The following is a 20,943-nucleotide window of genomic DNA, read 5'->3' on the forward strand; positions in this document are numbered from 1 at the left end:
CCTGACCTTATCCCTGTTGCAGAAGGGATTTTGTTTTTAGAATGATTTTCTAAGGGTGGAAATATTTTGGTGTTCAGACTTTCTGTCCTCACCTAACAATACATCCAGTAACAAGAGACATTTTATGATGTGAGTTGGCAGTCTTGGACAACTTTTCCTGCATATTTAATGGAAATAGGTCTGGGTGGGGAAAAAAGAACTTAAAACTGGAATTTCTGTGCATACTAGTGCAGATAAAAAGGTTCTGACCTGCTGAAAAAAAAGATGGTTAATCAGGTTCTATCAGGTGTTTCTTATTTGTATGCTTTGGGTTGAAATTCATTGTCAAGCTTGTAGGACAGGAAGGGAGATTGTTCAGAATGAAATTAGTGAAGAAATTTAAAGTAATTTCTCTTTTGAACGATTTAAGAAATAGGAAGTTGGTGTGTGAGTATGGGATGATGGTGCAGGTTGTGGTTTGCAGTTTTATGTAGGAAGAGAGGAAGGGTGACTTTTTATTAAACCTCTGAAAGCAACTTTCTTAGGGTACAGTCAGTGGCACAGCTCAGCTGGACTTGAGTCTCACTACCCTTGCAAAGCCTTTTTTGCAGCAGCTCTGCCCTTAACAAGTCAGACTCCAATGTAGACATCGGGAAACCTATAAGAACTCTTACCAGAACTTGTAATTATAAAATTCTCTACCGTGTATTTGCTGACATTTCAAAACCCACAAAGGGGGGGTAATTGGGAATGAGGAAGTTTTCTGTGTTCATATGCACAGTGACCTGTAGATAGACAGGCATTTCTGATTAACACATTAAACAGTTATTTCGAAATGGTTCTAATACAGAAGATCTGTAATTGCCTGATGGGTCCAACAACTGGTGTTGTTGGTGGCCATATGCGTTCCATAGATTTGTTCTCGTGAGAAATGGGAGCACTTTTCAGAAGTGGGTGTGAAAACACTTACCAAAGAATGGGAAGTCTGTGGAAAATTATTTAGTCCTTGAAGAGCCTGATGCAACTTTTTCCTCCTGCTCCAGAGAAAATTTTTTTTAATTTGTGTGGTTATTAAGTTCGTTGTGTTCATCTCTCAGCTGTGCTGTGCACTGAGGAAGAGGCCAGAGGAAGCCTACAGTGGGATCTTGGTCCAAACCCAGTTGTGAGTGACAATGGTCTTTCCACTGATTGTTTTTAAGTTATGAATCAACCTTAATATCACTCAATTTCTCACTTTGTTCTGTTTCAAAATCTGTCTGCTCACTGAACCTCAAGGCAAACATGAAATAACTCACTCAAGTGACTGATGTTAAAATCAACCCCCTGTTCAAGTTTTTCCACATCAAAATGAACTTTATGATGTCTTCTGAGATCCTGAAAGCATCTCTAAAGGTTTTTTGGCTGTTAATTCCTTCTTCTTAGACATGTTTTATTGTTTGTTCAAACAATATGTCCTTAGCCCAAACTTAGGGAATATATTAGGAAGGCAGGGAACTGAGGCTTTGAGCAGGCTGAGTGCTTTCCAGTACAGTTGTGAGGTGATTACTTATTCCAAGGATAAGACTTCCCTCCATCTCTCTTCAGCTTTTAGCTACTTTTTCTTTTCTTGAGTCTTTCTGGATATTAAGCCTTAAGAAAAGCTTATGACAAGTGGTGCCAGCTAACTCTTGGTGATTAAAAGCAGGTCTTTGTGCTTTCAGAGGTAAGCTGTTGTTCTCTGAAGCATCCAGAGAAACCTTTATTTTTATTTCAGTGCAAGGAAGCTTAGGCACTAAATGCTTTTAGTGTTGGCAGTAGGCAGTTGATGGAGTGGTGAATTATTTTATTTTCTTTCTGTTGAATGGAAGTCCCTGAGCTACCCAGTGTGCCCGAGTGTAGCACAGAGTGCTTTGGTAGGTGCCATACTGTTCTGAAAACCTCTTGTGACTCTGTTTTTGAGCAGCAGGGCCTCTCTTCCCTCTCAAAGTGTTAATGAACGAGGTGTTTATGTGTACCTGCACTTTTAGTCTTCTAACCTGATAAAGGAAGTCTTGTATCCATGTCAGAGAAACCCAGAACTGTTAAATAGAAGGCAGTTGAAAGCAATGTATAACTTTTGAGAGGCCTCTTTGGGTGTCAGTGCACACGGGCCTTTGCCTTGCTGGGGTGGGTGCTGGGTGGGCTGCCCAAACAAGTGGTGAAGGGAGCAGAGAGCCTTTCATAGGAGAGTATCTCAGACAGTGCTGGGTACTCCCTGTATGGAGCAATGTCTGTTTCCAGTAACTGAGTCTGGATGAGGGGGACAGGAGGAGGTGTTTGTTTCACCCATCTCTTCCTTTGTGGAGAAAAATGCCTGTGGAAGTGTCTACAGAAAGCTGCCCACTTCACCTAGGCACTGTTTTGTGTATGTGGGCCTCTATTACATGGACAGAGAGTGTAGGCTCAGGTGAGAAAATGTCAGCCAGAGTGGGACAAATAATCCAAAAATTTATGAACTACTGGAAAAAAAGGTTATTGAAAACTGTAGTTTGAACTTTGGTGCATCTTTGTGTTATGTTTCTCTCTAAATGCTCATGATCCAAATGGTTGGTGACTTGAATTTTGATAAATCAAAGAGACAGCAGTGTAGTTCTGCTGGACCTGTTAGAGCAGGATCAACATTTTTGTGAAATAATCTTGCCCTGACATCTGCTGTTGCTGTACAAAATGGAGCTGGACACTACCTGTGGGCCTGGCCTGGCGTGATGAGAGATGAGGGGAATCCTCTCCATGCCTGTGCCTCTGTTTAAAGCTGATACTGTGAGGCCATTCCTCCAGCAGGGACTTGTTAGAGTGGGAAGAGCTGTCCTGGGGCTGGAAAGTGGCTGCTGTGCTTGGCCCTGCTGTGTGTGCAGAGCATCCAATGGGAACAGCCCGTGCCTGCTGGGGGAGCTCCCTGGCATTGCAGGGAGATCTGCAGCTGTCCATCCTTCCATCCTTCCATCGTCCCCCCTCTTGCTCTGGCTCAGCCCTTCCCAGCACGCTGATCTGAGCAGAATTAGGACCAAAGTCCCTCTGCTGGGAGGATTTCTTTGTTTTTCTTTTTTAACTGATAAGTGATCTCTCTGGTCCAAGGGGTTTATGCCAAGGAAGATTGTGTTTCAAGCACTGGTCTTGCCGAAACAGCTTCTGTTTTGATTCTGGGGCAGAGGAGGTAGAAAATAGGCTTCTCTCTCTTTCATCACCACAGCAAGACCCCAAACTGCAGCTGCTGATTCTTGTTGGGTTGGTTTTAGTTTTTTCTCCCCCACTTCTGGAGTGACTATATTTCTGGCAGAAGACCATATTCTCCTTTTAACGGGGGGAAAAAAGTTTAATAAATATAAATAAATAATAAAATAAATATTAATAATAATAATAATGAAATAAACCTGTGTGGAGGACACAAAAAGAGAAAAGAAGGATTTCCCCAATGTCTCAGATGATGTTGATAGCATTAAATAATGTACATTTGCTTCAGTCAAGATTGGAAGTGTTAAAAATCATGAAAAGAAAGCATCTTTGGTTTTGTCAGTCAAGTACTTTTTTTCTTTTTTGTATTTCAGTAGCAAACCAAAAAAGTCAAAGTTCTTATGGGTGGATTGATAGGTTTCATAGCTGTCTTCAGCACAAAAAGTTCTTGAGTGGCAGCCAGTATAGGCTAAAATAGAGTTTTCAGCTAAAATGCAGGAGCTGTATGCTGGTAGATACACTTTTATAAACGTGCCCTGTTCTTCCCTTCCTGCTGCTCACTGGAAATGTTCGAAGTGACCATAAATGCCAAGGTAGTTTTAATGTGTTAAGAACTTATTTAACAGGTAGGCGGGAGGTCTGAAAGTCTCACGCTGTAGTCTGTGTGAAATGGGACAAGATGGAAGGTACTGTGGGGATTTGCATGTGTGAACATGAGCCAGTGGTGTTCTCCTGTAGGCAGCCACGTCCCGGGCTGTGATCCTGGGCACCAGGGTGGTGATGGAAATGATCTTTTCCTCCTTTAGTCACCCCGGGGCTGCATCTCACAGTACAAGGGGTGAGGTGAGAAGGTGGGAACACACGAGGAGAGAGGAGGATCTGTGAGATCCAGGGTGGTACAGCCTGGGAAGAGGAACACCGGGAAGGTTGGCTCATGGATAGCTGCTTTCTAGGATGTTACAGAGAAGACATAGCCAGGCGCTTCTCAGAGTTGCAGGGTGAAAGGAGGAGTCGTGGGGGCAAAGTCCAATCAGGGACAGTGATTCCCACAGTGCATGTGGGAAAGCCCTGGAGCAGGATGCCTGGAGAGGTGGTGCAGTCTCCACCCTCCAGGAGAGTCAAAACTTGACTGGTTTCTTCCTTTGCTTCCTGGTGTTGAGCAGTAAAGTGTTCAACAGGCTCCTGTTTGCAGCCTGTGGAACGCAGCAGTGCAGAACAGCTCCTCACCTCTCTGGGCAGAGAGGGGTCAGTGTTCTCCTCTTTGCAGTTGGGTATTGGAAAGAGGGAGAAGGTTTCAGAAACTGAAGCAGCCTTTGCCTCTATTTAAAAGAGAGAGAAAAACCTGCTGCATTTGCTTCCTGCATAGAGGGAATGATGTATGGGTGAGGGACTCGAATGAACTGATGGAATAGATTTACAGGAAGAGGATGAAGTAACAGGATAGATCCTTGCAAAGCTGGACGTTCAAGACCAGTTCCTTAACACAGCAGAGGCAGTGGACAACACTGTGGGCTTTTAGTCCGTTTCTTCTTTCCCACCTCCTGCCACCAGGATGTGCAAAACTATTTTAAACAGCTCGTGATTTTTGAGCCCAATCTCTATTTTTATCTTGGAGGGCAGGGGAAGGATGCTTGCAATCCTTTGCTCTGCTACTGAATGATCACCTTTCTTCTCAGGCATCTGTTTCTTTTTTTGCAGGAATATTTTCCTGGTGCTGGTATGACTCAGTAGAAAGAGGCGGTGTTGCTAGGCAGCGGGTGAGCACTTTGCAGATGCCATGTGATGGCAGTAAGCTGCCTTGGAATAATCCATTGGTGTCAGTATTCCTGGCTGAGGTTCTGTACTGCACAAAGAAAGAAGCATCTCTGACAGGAGCAGATGCTGCCTAGCAACTGCCACTGCTCCCCGAGCAGCCTGAAATACCTTCACTTAATTGTACTGTAATTTTGGCAGTAAACAGAACCCAAAGTGTAATGCCTTGCTTTCAGTTCTGAAGTACATTTTTCTTCAAGATTTGGCATAAAAGTTCATAAAGACCATTAATAAGGTCAAAAAAATTTTAGCCCTCGTCTAAATCGTGTCTTTTGTTTAATCCCTACTCTTCGATTGTAATGTTTGGATGGCTTTTAATCAGCTTTTGATAATCTTTTTTGTGTGTGTGTGTGTATTACATTAGTGCCTGGCAATTCCAATCGGATTAGAGCCCTGTTCTGTGTCATGTGTACCAGTGCACTCTGCAAGAAATGCCCCTTCTGCAAAAACTTCGTGTTTTATTTGGGTTTTTAAGGTGTAATTGGATATACCCTCTCTTCTATACCGAAATTATTCATATTGTCATCTTTCTTAAACAGCAGAATGCTTTGGAAGTGCTGGAACTGGGGTCTGCTCCCTGTATTCTTTATGGACATACTTGCTGAATGAGGCCTGGAGTTGCAAATAAATCTGCAAGTTTCAGATTCATTTCTGGAAAATAATTGAAACCTTCACCCACAATTAATCATTTAACTATTTGGAAGGTGTATTGTGAAGGTGAAAACATTATTGTAGGTATTTGTAGGATAAAATGGAAATGTTTTTCTTTTCATGGCCTCATGGTTCTGCTCCCTTGTCAAATATTATCAGACTCTAACTGTGCAATCTATGAAGCTGCCAGGTTTAATCAAGCAGTTCCACAAAATAACAAAATTAAAGGCCAATATGATTAATTTTTTATAAAAATGTGAAGGGGTTTTTTTTTATCATAAACTGCATCTTGTTCTTTTAAATTATTAAACCCATAATTTTCTGTTTTCAAGAACTGCTCCTTTTTGCTGGGAAAAGGTTTGTTGTTCTGAGAGAGGCTCAGACTGGAAGGTACAGGGAGGTTTGGGAAGTATTAATTCAGTGCCGCCCGTAGGCGTGATTGTGCAACACAGTTGCCTCACAAAAAGGTAAAGCTGAATCTCGCCTCTCTCTTGTCCTCTGTGGGATAATTTGTATCAGTGCTGGTTTTCCTGCCCAGTCATCCTGCCCTGGCCTGGAGGCTGTTCCCTCTGCCGTCCCTAAACGCAAAGAATCCACGTCTGCCCTTCTTGGAAAACACATTATTAAGCAAAGGTAGTTTAGAAAATTCTCAAACCACAAATACTGTGGAGTGGAAGAAAAAATAAATTGTTTGCGCATTTCATACAATTCCTGGGAGCATTGGTGACGCAGGAGCCGAACGAGTGAACCCCCTTTTCTGCGTGATGGAAGAGTCACGTGCGGAGTTCTGGGCTGATGGGGCTGTTAAAAGTTGTTGTGCTTCTACAACATTCGGGTGGCTCCACAGAAGAAAATGTATAGAAAATGCTACTAAATACATATATAAAATTAATACTAATAAAAACTTTTGTTTAGAAAGACCCAGTCCACAGATGTCTCAGGTTGGGGGAAGCCACATCGTTGCCCTGTTCTAATACCCTTCCTTTCCCTCCTTGTTTTAGCCTCTGTTAGGGAAAAGATATTGGTTTTAGAGCCATCTTTGGTCTCATCTGCTGACTCTTGGGTTACATGGAGCCTTTGTTATCATCTGGGTATTACAGGGAAGAAAATAAAGTTTATCTAATTCAGCTCTTAAAACTAGCATATATTGTGTCATACTAGACACTTTTAATAGCTGGATTAATATGAAAAATTATTTTAGGGAAAGATATATGCTCATCATAGTATTAGTTTATCACTTTGGAGTAATTACATTATTTTCTTAAATATTAGATCATTTAATATTGAATATTGATCTAAATTTTAATTCAATCTTTAATACTAATCAATCTAAGTCAATATTAAGCTCAGGGATTGACTTGTGTCCCATGTTAACTGGTGATAATGAGTAGTAGTTGAATATAGAATGCTGTATAAGGACTGTGAAACTTCAGAGTTTGTGTTTACCCTAAGTAAACACATACTCCAAATTCTTAGCTGGTGTGATAGAGGTGTGAGTTTAAAACATGGTTATGTGTAATAAAGCATAAATTACATCGTCAGAGAACTTGAGAACTTTGACGTTTGTAGCACAGAACACAATTCAGTGTCTGCTTGGTGTGATTATACCTTGTCAAGGTATTTTGGGTATGGAGCAACACAACTGCAGCTGTTTCTCTCCTGTGTGTTGTTCCTGCCATTCCTCCTGAAATGGGTTCAGTTGAAGATGTACTGAGGGATGGTCAGTGCATAACTGAATAACTGCAAGCTGAGTGTTGTACAGAGCTTTTATAAAAATTAAATTACATACTTTAACCTGAAACACTTGTTCTGCAAGTGTCATCTAAAAATATTGCAAGCTACCAGAATTTTAATAAGATAGATAATATTAACAGTGAGTTGAGAACTGGAAAAAACCTGTCACAAAGTCCAAGAAGATCTGTCTTTTGTAAATGGAGATATATTGAAAATTCACAAAATTACAGTTTTTGCCCCCAAATTAATTCATACAGTCCATTAAATCATGGCCTCACCAATATCTTATGATAAAGAAAAATCAAAATGTGGTTTAGCATATTGGATCTGTTCTAGTAGCAATGATTTCTATTGTGGTTGTGAAAACCTGAGAAATAAATAATTTCTACAAGTCCAATTAATGATTAAGAGACGTAGTTTAGATTTGGAGAAGGAAGAAGAAACAATGTAAACATGGAAAAACTCTTGAACTGATTTTGTTTCTCAGCCCTCATTTAAATCTTCTGATTTTCATTGATACATCTTGGACAGTGGGGAGGGGAAGGGCTCTGTTCCTTTATGAAAATAAACAAATTACTCATGAGCTGAACTGATATTATGTAGTGTAAATAGAACATTATGCAAGATCAAAATATTTCTGTAGGCTTAATTGAAATGTGTAGAAATAGATTAAAAAATAAGAAAGTACATGAGAAGGCATGTCAGTTCATTGGATAACTTTGTGTAAATGATAAAAAAAAAAGATGTTTCAAGGGAGTGAGCAGCTGCATGTATTGGGCTGGGTAGTTCTCTGGCATTTCCCTGTTGTTGTCCTGGGTTTTCCCACTGTTCATGTGACAAATGTGACACATTTCTGTCACTGTGATTATCAGGACATTGGCAACCATTTGAGAAGAAAAATAATCTGTGTCAGCATTGCAGCTCAGGTGAGACTGGGTGGGGAAGCTGGGACACAGGAACCTGAATTGGAAAGAATTATAAGATGAAGATACATTTTAAATTATTTAAATATTATATCACAGCAAAAATGAAACCACCTCTGTGGTTGGCAGCAGAAAGTAACAATGACACAGGTGAAATCTGATTCAGCATTTCTCTGAGTTGTGTTCTCCTTTTTGCCATGCTGGTGTTCAGATGAGGTCCCCAACCAGTCGGTAGGACAGGACAGCAGAAGCTCAGGTGGTGACTCCTTGATAACAGGTGAGGGAGTTCCCAGCATTCCAGCCCCATCCCATCCCCGGTGTCCTGCCCGGCCGTGCCCGCAGCAGGTGGCTGCACTCAGGGGTGGAACTTTCCCCAGGCTCCAGAGCTTCCTGGGACAGGGCCTTGCAGAGCCGAGAGTGGGACACATCCATTATTTGTCCTGTTGGCTTTGGAACTTGAGTGATCATTTAATTTCTGTCACCCACAGTATTTTGTGAGAAGTTTCACAGTTTATGCACTGTGTGGAAAACTACTTTATTAAAGTCCTGAACTCTGCTGCTTCATTTGACACTGCTGTGCTTTTTGAACTGGAAGGGGTGAATAGCAATTTCACCCTGTGCACCTTCTGTCAGTTATCCCCTCTCCACCATTTCAGCCTTCCTGGTACAGGAGTCTCATCTTGGTTAACAATCAATCATATAAAAGCCCTTATTCAGTCCTTGCTAAGTCCTCTCTCACTTCTTTCTACCTTTCCTTATGCTGTTCAATCCTTTCTGGCAAAGGGTTAGCTTTTGACAAAGGGGAAAACTGGCACGTGGAATTCATTGGGAATTTTATGCAGTACTGTGGGTCATGATGTCTTCCCTTTTTGCTCAAGACAATATTGTGTGTGATGTGGGGTGGCCCCTGACAGTAGCTGAGCACTGAGTTTATGGTAAGAACTCTGACATTCCAGGGTTCCTCTCAGTGTGGCACTAGCAAGGGAGGAGATGATGGTTTTGTATGTGAGGTGAGGATTATTCATCCCTCATGAAACACCACGCAGGTGAACTAAACACTGCTCATCTGCCAGTTCTGCTTGTGGAGCTTGGGTCCATCTGTAACTCTTTATTACTCTGAATAGCTTGAGTGGCCTCATAAACTTTGTGGCTTCTCTGAATGATGAGGTTTTTTGGATCATTTAGGAATACTTGAAAAGAAGAGACTCCAACAGAGGTCCCTTCAGAGCTTGCTGATCAATCTGTCCTCACTAAGGGAAATGGCTCTTTTATTTCACATCACTTTGTTGATTGCTTATCTGTCCAAACATCTTCCCACTTTATCACAGCCAAGAGCAGTTTCTTCAAGAGCTATTGACAGGGGCTGTTTGAGAACATAGTTTGTAAAACCTCTTGAATTGTGTCAATTGGATCTTCTCTGTTCACATAGCAAGGAGCTGCTTTAGGTGGAACACAGGAGGAATCAAACCTGTTTAAAGATGCATTGGCTTAACATGTCCTGTTTATCTTTTGGTACAGTTTCTCTTACTGCTGGTAACTTGCAATGCAGCTGCTTATATTACACTGCATCAGGCCATATCCATGGGCAAGGAAAAATCTGTCCTCCCTTGGATCTTTGACTTTTGAAACTGGTATTCCAATGCCATCTGTTCTTCTATGTTGTACCCCACAATTTCTTCATATTTTCTGATACAGCGTGAGAGTCACTGCCTGTGTGAATTGGTTTGTGCCTTTCTTACTGGTAAATTTCAGAGGTGAAGGGGGAAGGATTTTTCTCGTTGTGGTCCAGTTTAAGTACCACAGATAAGGGACTTCTGTCTTGGAGATAATTCCTGAATCACATGGCATGTGGTGCTTTTTCAAAGCTTTCCTCTTTGGCAGAATGTTGGCTTTAACTGCTGGCTGAAATGACTTTGGGAGGGGAACTGCCACCTTCTTATAGAACTGAATGATGGCGACGGGCTTAATATTTGAAAATGGATGTTAAATATTTCAGCAGTGTGTCCTGGAGTCCAGGAGGGATCAGTCAGATCTGTTAAGTGGTGGGTAAAAGCTTTGCTTTATGCCTGTTTTGATGATGTGTTATTTGCGTATTCTGGTGACTGAGGACATGAATCTTGTAAGAAATGATGGCGACTTACAGATTGATGGACAGTTTGTAGGTGATCATTTAGGGTAAAAAAATTCTCTGTGGAAAGGACAGAAATGAGTTTTCAGAGTCCTCTCTGTAAATTATTTTCTTCAGAATAGTTAAATTACTCTGTATTTCTCATTTATATTTGTGATCATATTTTTCAAATAATACTGCTAAGAAGATCTGTGTATCTAAAAGGGCCTTTATAAATAAGGTTGTCTTGCATAATGCATTTTTAGCTTAAAGAATGAGTAACATCCATAACTTTTTGTAAGTAACCTTTGGAATAATAAATCAGACTATAATGTAGCCTTAAATTTCTGTGATTCTGTCATAATCAGGAGTTATTTTTACCAGTCTTTTTTAGTTCAGAAATGTTAAACTTTGTTCTTGTTAACAGTTTAGCGAGACAGTTTGGTCTATTGGGTCAATTTATTTGGATTATTTGATTTTTCCTGACTTCAATTTAGCGTGGCTGGAAAATCATTTACTCTTGAGATTTGGCTTCCACTATTTTGATAAAATCTATATTGCTATTCACCGATCCTATGGGTTGATTATAAAAATTGTCAAACAGAAGAGACTCACATAATTCATTGATGATTTGCAAAAGGAATTGGATTCCATACTGTTGTATTGAGAATGAAGGAGGTGTTACTTTTGTATGAGAACTAATTTTCTAATTGAGTATGATCATCAAGATTGTACCTAGAGCTGATGGAATCAGTTCATTTCTGTTTTGTGATTTCTGCTTATTTATTCTTTTTTTGAGTGAAGTAGACCTAAGAGAAGAGCTTTGTCTATCTTATTAATAGAGTGCTCTGAATTCTAAAGAGCCGATTACATATTGTAGAGTCCTTGTATCAGATGTTCTTTGTGTGACCAGTAGAATCCTTTTAAAAGTGGATAGTTTGCATCTGTAAACTAACAGATCTATCAGAATTACTCCCTATAAGACTAAATATATTGAAGTCACTACTCCTGACCATGTTTTAAAAAATTATTCTATCAGCAATTGAAAAAAACCCAGTACTGTCTCTTCCTGGTACCTTTCCTTTAGCTTTTATTGCAAACTCGCCTGTATTATTACAGAATAAGCAGGTATGTGATGGCCAAAGAACTTGCAACTTCTTTCTCAGCTGCATCCTTGATTCAGTAGTTTTAATACAGTAAATAATTGTCATAGGAAGTCAGCTGCTGTTTGCTAATTCAGAGCATCTAATGCAGTGTTAGCTGTTTCTTGTTGGGCTTGGCTGAGTAAGACCAGTTGAGTTGTTTTTCTCTCCGTTATTTCTTTTCTATTGTCTACGACCACCAGCACCCACGTGTCCCATGACTGGTGTCTCTGTCGTGATATCCATGGCATGTTCAGAAAAGATGAAAAAGGTCTGGAAACTGGCTTTTAATATTATCATGCCTATATAAATTCTTAAAATTAATAATGTATCTAAAATTGCTCTCATAAATGAATATCTTATTACTGTATTAACACTTCTCCATTTTGTTTTCTGGTGTTTTCAAAGGTAGCTTCTTATCCAAGGTGTTTGAAATTCCCCTTTTTTGAGACATACGTGAATTTTTTAGTGGTTTTGTTGGTTTGAACAAAAAAATCACATTTTAATACAGGATTTTGCAGTATTTTGCAAATCAACTGATATTTTCTTGTTCTGGTAAAATTGCCAATTAGAAACGAGAAAACATTTTCTATATTTAAAGGATCCAGCTATCTAAAATAGTGAAGGGGTAAAATAAACAGGCAAAAAACAAAAAAGGAAAAGCCATTGGAGGTTTTTGATTATGTCCTGCCAGTTCATCATTTCAGTTGTCAGTGTTCCTGCACTTTGGGAGAGGCTTTAAGTAGTTTTTCTTTGGTTGAAATCCATATTTATGATTTCTTCATGGGTGGAGAATGAATCCAGAATGCTGATGAGCATAGTTTTTGTTGGATTATGCTGTCTGCATTATTCCAGTCTGGAGCCAGTTGTTGTGTTTCTCCTGCCTCTGATGTAAACAGGAATTTAAAGCCTCATTTAACTGACGGTGGCTTCTGCTGGGCCTTAAGAGCTGAGAGAGCAGTTTAGGGTTGTCGATGAAATTCTGAGTTCTTAACTCTTGTGATTAAACCCTGCATTGAGTCTCGCAGTGGAGGTGCAAAGGTTTGATGCCATTTGGTTCCCTTTGGATTTTTTTTTCACTCTTTCTTGTATTGGCCACATCTGTGTGAGTGTTTGCCTGGTGTGTGTAGTTTGTTCCTTCTTGCCCATTACGAAGTCTGTGTATAGGGTTAAAATGCAGGTTTGTTCTGGTGGAAGTTTTGGCTATGCTTTTCTTGTTATTTCTTGGAAATTCGAGGTTCAAGAGACCTACCTCGTGGTACATAGTGCAGGTGGGAGTCTTGAGTTCATGGTGTTTTTCCCTGGACTTCAGCCTGTCTGCTTATTGTGCAATCCTAAGGGACTCGTGGCTTTGACATGGAAATGTATTTAGGGAGGAGATGAACTCAGTTGGAGCATGGTGCTGATAACTCCAGGGTCATGGGTTTGATCCCTGTATGGGCCATTCACTTGAGTTGGGCTCAATGATCCTGGTGGGTCCCTTCCAACTCAGAATATTCTGTGAAATGTGCCTCTATCACGTGGGAACATCTTGACCACAGCTGGAGTGTTTGCATTCCAAGGGGAGTGTTCTCTTAAATTGGAGAAAAGGATGGTGCCCACTGGAGGTCACTATTTCAACTCGTGGAATTCCACTTATAGTGCTCCGGGCTGTGTAGGGCTCTCCTGAGTGTGTGTTTACCTGGAACAAGGTACTGGAGTGATTGCATTAAATCTGTGCCTGGGGAGTTTTTAAATGCTGGGACTGGGGGCAGGGTGGACCTTACCTGCAATTCACCCTTTGTTCTGACATGCCATGTTTGAACTACCTATGTCCATGTCCCTGTTGTATTTTCATCAATATAGCTGAAGAACAGATCATTAGACACTGTGATATTTTTAAAATTTATTTTTAAAATCGAGTTTCATTTAGTATTTTTATTTATTATATTAATATTTTCTGAAATATGAAGATGGATTCTTATTTTCCCTGGTTAATGAAAACTAAAGATACCTGGAAAAGCAAGATGTGTATCATATTAGTTAGTGCTTATCAAAAGTACAGATTCTTATGTATTCTTTCATAATGTATGGTATTACAGGTTTTTTGCAGTGTATTAGTTGCACAGATGGTATTTGAAATAGTTTCAACTTGGAGAGAAGTAATTCCTGGAGTTGAGTTCCTGTTGTAATCTCTGCAGTTTGGGCAGCCTGTTCCATTGATGGGTTGTGGAGTTGAGTAAGAATTGCGAGACAAGGAAATCTTTGTATGCAATATGAATCAGAGGTTTCTGATTAAAGTGATTACAAGCCTTGCTTAATTTAAAAATCTTTTAAAAAGCTCAGCTTTTATGTTGTTGTTGAGCTTAATTTCTGATGAGGGCCGGAATAAAGATCTCTGATCAGGAAAAGTTGGCTGACAGGTTTTCTGGGCAGCTATGTAAGAGCTATTTTTATGCAGGGAGTGAGCTAAAGGGCTATGCTTAGAAGAAAATTCACACAAAGATCCAAGCCTCATATGTCTCTCTCTCTTTTTCCCCACCCTCCAGTGATATGCAGCTTCCGAGGAACTGTTCCGCAAGGCTTGGTCCTGGAACTAGGTGAAACTGTCCAGATCCTGGAGAAATGTGAAGGTAAGTGTGATGTCCAAGAAGGAACCCCATTTTCTATGTAAGAATATACAATTATCTTAATCTAGCATATTTTAATAGTAAGTTCTTTGGAAATCATGATGCATCAAATCAAAGCACTTGAATAAAACCTATTCTGACCCACTTTATGTAGGAAAGGCTGAGTGCTCTTGGCACTAATCCAGTCTGATAGGGGGTCAGTGTGTTTGAAGTTAACCATCTGTCCAGAAAATCTTGAACCCTGACCTGATTGTTGTATTGTAACTGGGTCTTACACTGAAATTTCATCATGTAAAGGATAAACCAGTATCTTTTTTTTTTTTTACTGTATTTTCTCAGTGTTACTGTTATGCATTTCTATTAAGTGTATCAGTTTTATTACTCAGAAACATCTGAATAGGTCTAAAGTATTAATTATTAAATAGATTAGCAATACTAGAAAAAAATGGGTTTAGGAGAGATTGTTTTGCATTTATCTTGATGTGTGTTTTTGTACCTAAAGCAAAATGCCATTGTAAATTTTATAGTTCGTATGTGGCTGGAGATGTCTGTGTGTGAATAAATTAAATGTCCTAATGCTCTGCTTTATTCACATGAAGAGTGATTGAACTTGTATGTAAAAGGAGAATTATTCTTATCCTAATGTTCAAGCAAGTGTTGTAAAACATGTCTGGTGAGAAGTAGGTTGACAAGATACAGTATGAGAACATGTTTCACTATATTCTGAGGTGGAATAATGTAACCTTTATCCTGAAGTGTTAAACAAATTCAAAACCCAGATCCATGAATTTGAATTCCAAATTAACATTCCACAAAGTTGTGGATGTGGTTTTTTTATTTGTTCAGTTTAAAGTCGTTTTTCATCTCCAGTGTTAATGTTGCTCCCCAGACCTTCTGTGTGCTTGTCAGCAGACTCTGCTTTGCCTCCCTCATGCCTAGAACTGGCTTTTGCTCTTGATGCTTTTTCTTGTATTCAGGTGTTTGTTTTCCCACTGACTTAACTCATCACAAAAAAGTCACCTTTTCTATGCTAATGTTTCTAGTAACGTAGTAGCTTCTTCACCTACATTTGTAAAAATTTTCTGTTGAATGAGAGCTTTGCAGTGCAATGGGGAAAATTACCCACAAAGAAGCTTGCTGTAAACAATCCCATGCTTTTTTAAAAACCACGAATGGTGTGATGGGCTAAGCTGTGCTCACACACTGAGGGCAGACTGTAATTATTTTACCAGGTCTTGTGAATTAGAACATGGTGCAAGCTCAGGAGAAAAGTATCCCTGTGCTTAGGATGGGATAACTCTTAAGGTAATTAAACACTGTATATTGTTGACAGCAGTCATGGTATTTTCCAAACATTTCTGGGAAATTTTCAAAACTGGGAAATAAAACGATCACCAAGGAGCAGGTTGTTTATGGAAAAGCAAAGGGATAATCCAACTTGTCTGTACAGTGTTATAATAATTAGGCTTTGAATATTTCCTTTGCTGGTAGTTTTGAGGATGATTCCTCAAAAGCAATTCATGCCAGCCTTCAAATTGCTGAGAAAGGAATTCCTCAGACAAGGTTACCTGGATGGAAGAAGGTTTGTACAGAATTCTTTGGTTTTGTTTTTTAAGCCCTCTATCCTGTCATTTTGGTTGGGGTGCCTTTACCATGGACTTTGTGTATAAAAAGATACGTTAATTTTGATAATAACATCTGGAACTCCACACTATGAAACTCATCTGAATATTCAGATGGTCTGTGCTGCAGCTCTTGCATGTGTGAATTATGCAAAAAAGCACACTAAATGTGCAAAGTAGGTTCTTAAAAGGGGGGAAAAAAAGCAGTTGCTTTTTAAGCATTCTTGTCTAAGTGGTTGTTTAACAGGGTCCTCTACTTCGGCGTTATTTGCTGGGGATTCTTTTGTGCAGACAGACCGGATAAAATAATGTTAACCCACACAAAATAAGGGTCACTGGTGTGAGAGTCACAGAAGATCCATCGCTGCTTCAGCTTCACTTCTTGAATAGTTTATGCATAATTGTCTGCAGCAGGGATTTTGCTGTCTGGGTTGAAAAGATTCACATACACAAAAACTTCTAGTAATGTGAACTATGATTACAGAGACTTGCTGGAGAATTCAAGGCTGACAAAGATTCAAAGAGTAGCTATACTTCTGAATGTGCTTATTTTTAATCATAATAACTTACTGAATAGCTGTATTTGTATTACAAAAGAGCAAGTGCTCCTCTGTAGTGACTGGTGTAAGAGGCAGTCCCTGCTTTTAGAGCAATTGAGTGAAAGAGGAGGGAATTTCCTATTTGAAGATTTTGGGTATCACTGCAGCTAAGTTTTATAGATATTTGTAGAGTAAAGAAACAAATGTAGGTGCGTGCATACACACACACACACACATACACGTATTTGTCTCTAAGGTTAATAAATATAAATACCAATTGATAATACATTAAAAAATATTGTGGTTGTCTATGCATTTTTTAAATGAAATGCAGTGAAATACAGTTGTCTTTGTTAATTTGGATCTTGTTCACATGCTTGAGATTGGAATTCTTGGATTTCCTCAAATTTCTGTGCCTCACAAATACCTAAATCACTGGTTTTTAACCCTGAGTCTGACAAAGGCCTCCCTCTGCCCACTATCCCAGTAAATCAAACCATGGACTTGGTATGTGCCTTTCCTCTGCAGCTACCAAAGGCTCCACCCGTGTTTCCATCAAAGACACACCATCTGTACAGCATGAGGTGTTACCAGAGTGGTTTTGTAGTTACTGCTTGCACAAAGGGTTCTCAGATCATTGACTGGTTTCACTCGAAGGTTAGAAATGTTCATCAAGACACCAGTTGGACCTGTGCTTGTCGTTCACAGCTTTCCCCCCTCTCTGTTCCCCTCTCTGAGCCCTTCCACTTGTGATCTTGGCACCAAGGGAGCACTGAAACACCAAGTGGAGTTCTCTGCTCTGCCTGCCATGCCTTGAGGAGCTGGAGGGGTATGATGTTAGTGTGGCACTTGGAAATGCTGAAGGATGGAATTTTCTTTTGTCAAGTGGCAAAGCATGAGCACACTCCTGGTTTGAAATATACATTTGGACTGTGCATTCTAAGGAACACCCTGTCTTTCAAGTCACGTGGCTATTGCCCTGCCACAGGCAGTAGCTGTCAGTAACTAGTGCCATTCAGAGTAAATTTAAAATGTCTGTTTTGTCCATTTGTTTTTATTGCTGGAGGGCAATTTTCCTTAGATTAAAAATGCTTTAACTTCGGTAACTGTAATTATTACCTTGAGAATTTTGTATATTCACTGAAGAATGGAAACAGGCTGATGCCTGAAGCACCAGTTAAAAGAATATTATCTTACCCATGCAAATTCTCCTATCCACACAAGTATTTATCTACATGGTTTTCATGTGTGTACATTAATAATTGTGTTCTTAAACCATGCAGAAAATATGTTTAAAGTTTCCCTCTGTTGTTCTAGCAGTGATGGCATGGTCAAAACAAGTGTTTCTGGTATTGGGGACACTTAAGGAGCAGATATAACTTGCAGTTAGGGTTTTTTTAAATTCTTGATGAATTCAATGTGCTTGAGAAGTGATGCCTTTGCCATGCTGCCAAGCTGTGCCATACAGTTGAGGGAGGAATCCCACTCCAGGCTGTCAGTGCTGTGGGAGCCCTGCAGGTTTCCTCCCATCTGAGTCGGGAGCTGTCCTGTGGCTGCCTGGGCCAAAGTGACTCTGTCCCAGCAATTTGTGTTTGGCCTGAGGAAGATGTCTCCAGTGAGATACCCCTTTTCCTGTTTGCTTTTTCCCACCTTTTCATCCTCTTTTTTCCCTCTTTGCCTTTTGTGGAATGTGCCCATGGAAGGGAAGCCTCTTGGACCCACACCTCTGCTGAGGTGGATCCTGTCCGCTTATTGAAAGTCATCTTTCAGAGCACAGGAGTGGCTTCTTGACAGCCCTCTGGCTGATGCCACGATGCAACACATCCCATCTCTCTTTGCCTTTGTCGTGGCATCCCTGGCAGCATTATCAGCATATTCCTGTGGCTCTGCTGGCCCAAGGCTGCTCCCTGACGTGGTGCAGGCATTTATCTGCTGCTCCTCCTGCCTGGCATGCGCGGAGCCCAGGACAGCTCTTGGCATTGGGAAGCTTTTGCTGAGCACTGCTCCTCTCCCTCTCCTGGGTTGCTTTGGGTGCCTTTAGCTCTTCACAGCAGTTCACATGCAGATTACAAGGTAAAAGCAATTGTTTATTGACTTGTATATGTAAAAAACAGCTTTGCTTCAGGTTTGAGGGTTACTCACATTTCTGCCAAGTACATTTATTTTTGTAGGACAAAGAATGCTCGAGTTCCTGTAGCAGATTCTACTGGCGGTACTTTATTTAAGAATAAACTTTAGTTTTAGGATTTACCATAAATACTTATGTAATTTATTTTCAGAATTTTGTTTGTCAAGAAATTATAAGCAGAATTTATTTTTTTCTACAGTCTGCAGCTCATGAGTCTTTATTTAACACTGATACTAGAACTTTATTTTTCTGTAAAATAGATCAGTATCTTTCAATTAGGACCCTTTTGCTTCTCTGTTACTGAGTCCTCTAAAGGGGTGAGCTTTTTCTATGTGACAGACCTCTTGCGGATTAAGTGGAAATCTGAAAAAGGTTATGAGAGGGCTCTTAGAAACCGTAGCCTGTTTTGTTCAAGACACTTTCAAGTAAAGATCAACAAAAATCATTGGTAGCTCTTCTAGTCACTGAAGTGAAGAGATTGAGATGTGCAGGACTGCCCCAGAGTTGCTTTTGCAGTTTAACTAGGGCTGCACTATTGCTGGGACTCCTGAGTGTGACATACTTTTGGAAAGATGGGTTTTCAGTCTTTATCCAACAGTTCGCAGATTCTCTAATGTGGCATCAAGTTTCCCCCACTGTAGATTTCCATAGGTACAGATAATTGTAGAATGGCACTTCTGATAGACTAATTTTTAGTTTTCTTATAGCAAATGATGTGTATGGTGTGGAATATCCCTTTGATTCAGGCCTGCCGTCCCAGCTATGTCCCCTCCCAACTTCATTGCAGGCACGATCATTGTTTCACATTAATTTATTCACAGAATTCTTGTCACTTCGTAGCTGCGTTTTTCCGCTTCTTGATTTTAAATCACATCTTCTTCACCATTTCTGTGAAGTCAGTACCCTCTAAAGACCGTATGTCACTAAATGCAAACTGTAACTCTGAAATATGAACAGTTATTATTTGCTATAGTGACACCTAAACGTGTTGGTCAGTGTTGTGTCTGACCAGGGAGCGCTTGTTGGGATCCCAATTAGCTGAAGCACCTGCCTGGATTTGATGGCTATTGTCATTAGATCCTCCAAAACAGATTCTCTTTAAGGTGAATAATTACATCAATATTAATGTGTTTAAGACTAATTCCAGAATGCCAGTTTAGCTCATTCTAGGGAATAATGTAATGCAGATGCAATTTTCTAACTGTGCCTTTAAAAAAAAGGCATTGTACCTTTTCTCATAGCTTTTACTTTGTGATACAGAATGGGTTGTACATTTTACAGTGTAGGGCTTTCAGGTTCTGCTGAGCTCTTTGAGTGTCTCTTGCTTGCATGAGTTGGAGGAAACTCAAAATATAGAGGGGGTGACTTTAAAAAAATTATACCACAATAAAAAAAGATAAAAGAAAAACTAAGGTCTGGAGGGCACAATTTATAGGATTAAAGGGAAATGTAACCACTTTTCAAATATATGAAGGAAACTACAAGAGGCAAGTCAACAAAATGTTTTCCATAATGTCCAAAAGAAAAACATCAATAATTCAAATAGCATCAAAGAAAGGTTATAAAGTGCATGTATGTTGTCTGAGCCACTGAAATAGGTTGTCCAGTGAGGATTTCATCTCCACTTGACATAAATATGCTGGATTTCCAAGTATGATACCAAAATTTCGCGTGTTACATGCAGTTTTGTTGGCCAATGTTGATCTGTGGAAGAAATTTCTTCTAAAAAGGTGCCTGTGCAACACCACCATTTTCAAACTGGTCTGCATGGAGTAACAGAAATAGAGTTTCCTTGGAATTTGGTGAGAAATACCTTGGAATCTAGGTTTCACAGATGTATGGATCATTTTCCACAGACAAGGAGTGCAGTTATTCAACCCTGGTAATAAATGACTGGATGCTGTTTAAAGCAGACTAAATATGAGGAGAGATTTAGAGATGTGGCTTGGATGAGCTGGGTGATTTCTCAGGGTCCTTCCCTGCCTGTTTTTCACAACTCTGTAAACACAGAGCTTGTAAGCTTTGAAAATTTGTTTTGGAATGAAGAACAAAAACCTCAGAAATGAGGTAGGTTTTCGGAAATGTTTCATTTACTCTACCCTGCAGATCTAAATTATTAATGGCCACACCCTTTACTGGGTTTTGTTCTTTTACAGGTCTCTTCACAAACTTGGATAAAACCACTCTTTTCCCCATTTCCCAAGAAGTTTGTCATTCTGTTTGTCTTAGAGCTTAAATGTCTGGTTATTTCTGAGGTACAGACTGTATTTAATATTAGTAACAGTGAATCACAGGATAAACGCATTTATTTTTTTCTGTGACCTTAAAAATATGCAGCATCTGTTGCTCAAAAGCAGGTGTGGGCACAGTTGTGCGGAGTTCTAGAAAACACTCATGTTAAAGGTCTGTATGTGTTGTTTGTGCATGTATATTTATATTAATATGATTGCTCTGAAGTTTGATCAACTAAAATGTATTCAGAACAATATTTTTTTTAATATAATCAGT

At 39.8% G+C, this 20,943-nt stretch overlaps 1 protein-coding gene across 11 annotated transcripts in view; it reads left to right on the forward strand.

The window, feature by feature from the left end:
* The window catches only part of DOCK3 (dedicator of cytokinesis 3), a 185,539-nt gene that overhangs the window by 5,322 nt on the left and 159,274 nt on the right, over window positions 1–20,943 (forward strand). For all 11 annotated transcript variants that reach the window (XM_048315970.1, XM_048315971.1, XM_048315976.1 and 8 more), the window contains exon 2: window positions 14,066–14,149. In XM_048315970.1, coding sequence (XP_048171927.1) covers window positions 14,066–14,149 — 84 coding nt within the window. The remainder of the gene's footprint in view (window positions 1–14,065; window positions 14,150–20,943) is intronic.

This window comes from Corvus hawaiiensis, chromosome 11 (genome assembly GCF_020740725.1).
Source record: "Corvus hawaiiensis isolate bCorHaw1 chromosome 11, bCorHaw1.pri.cur, whole genome shotgun sequence".
Taxonomy (NCBI): Eukaryota; Metazoa; Chordata; class Aves; order Passeriformes; family Corvidae; genus Corvus; species Corvus hawaiiensis.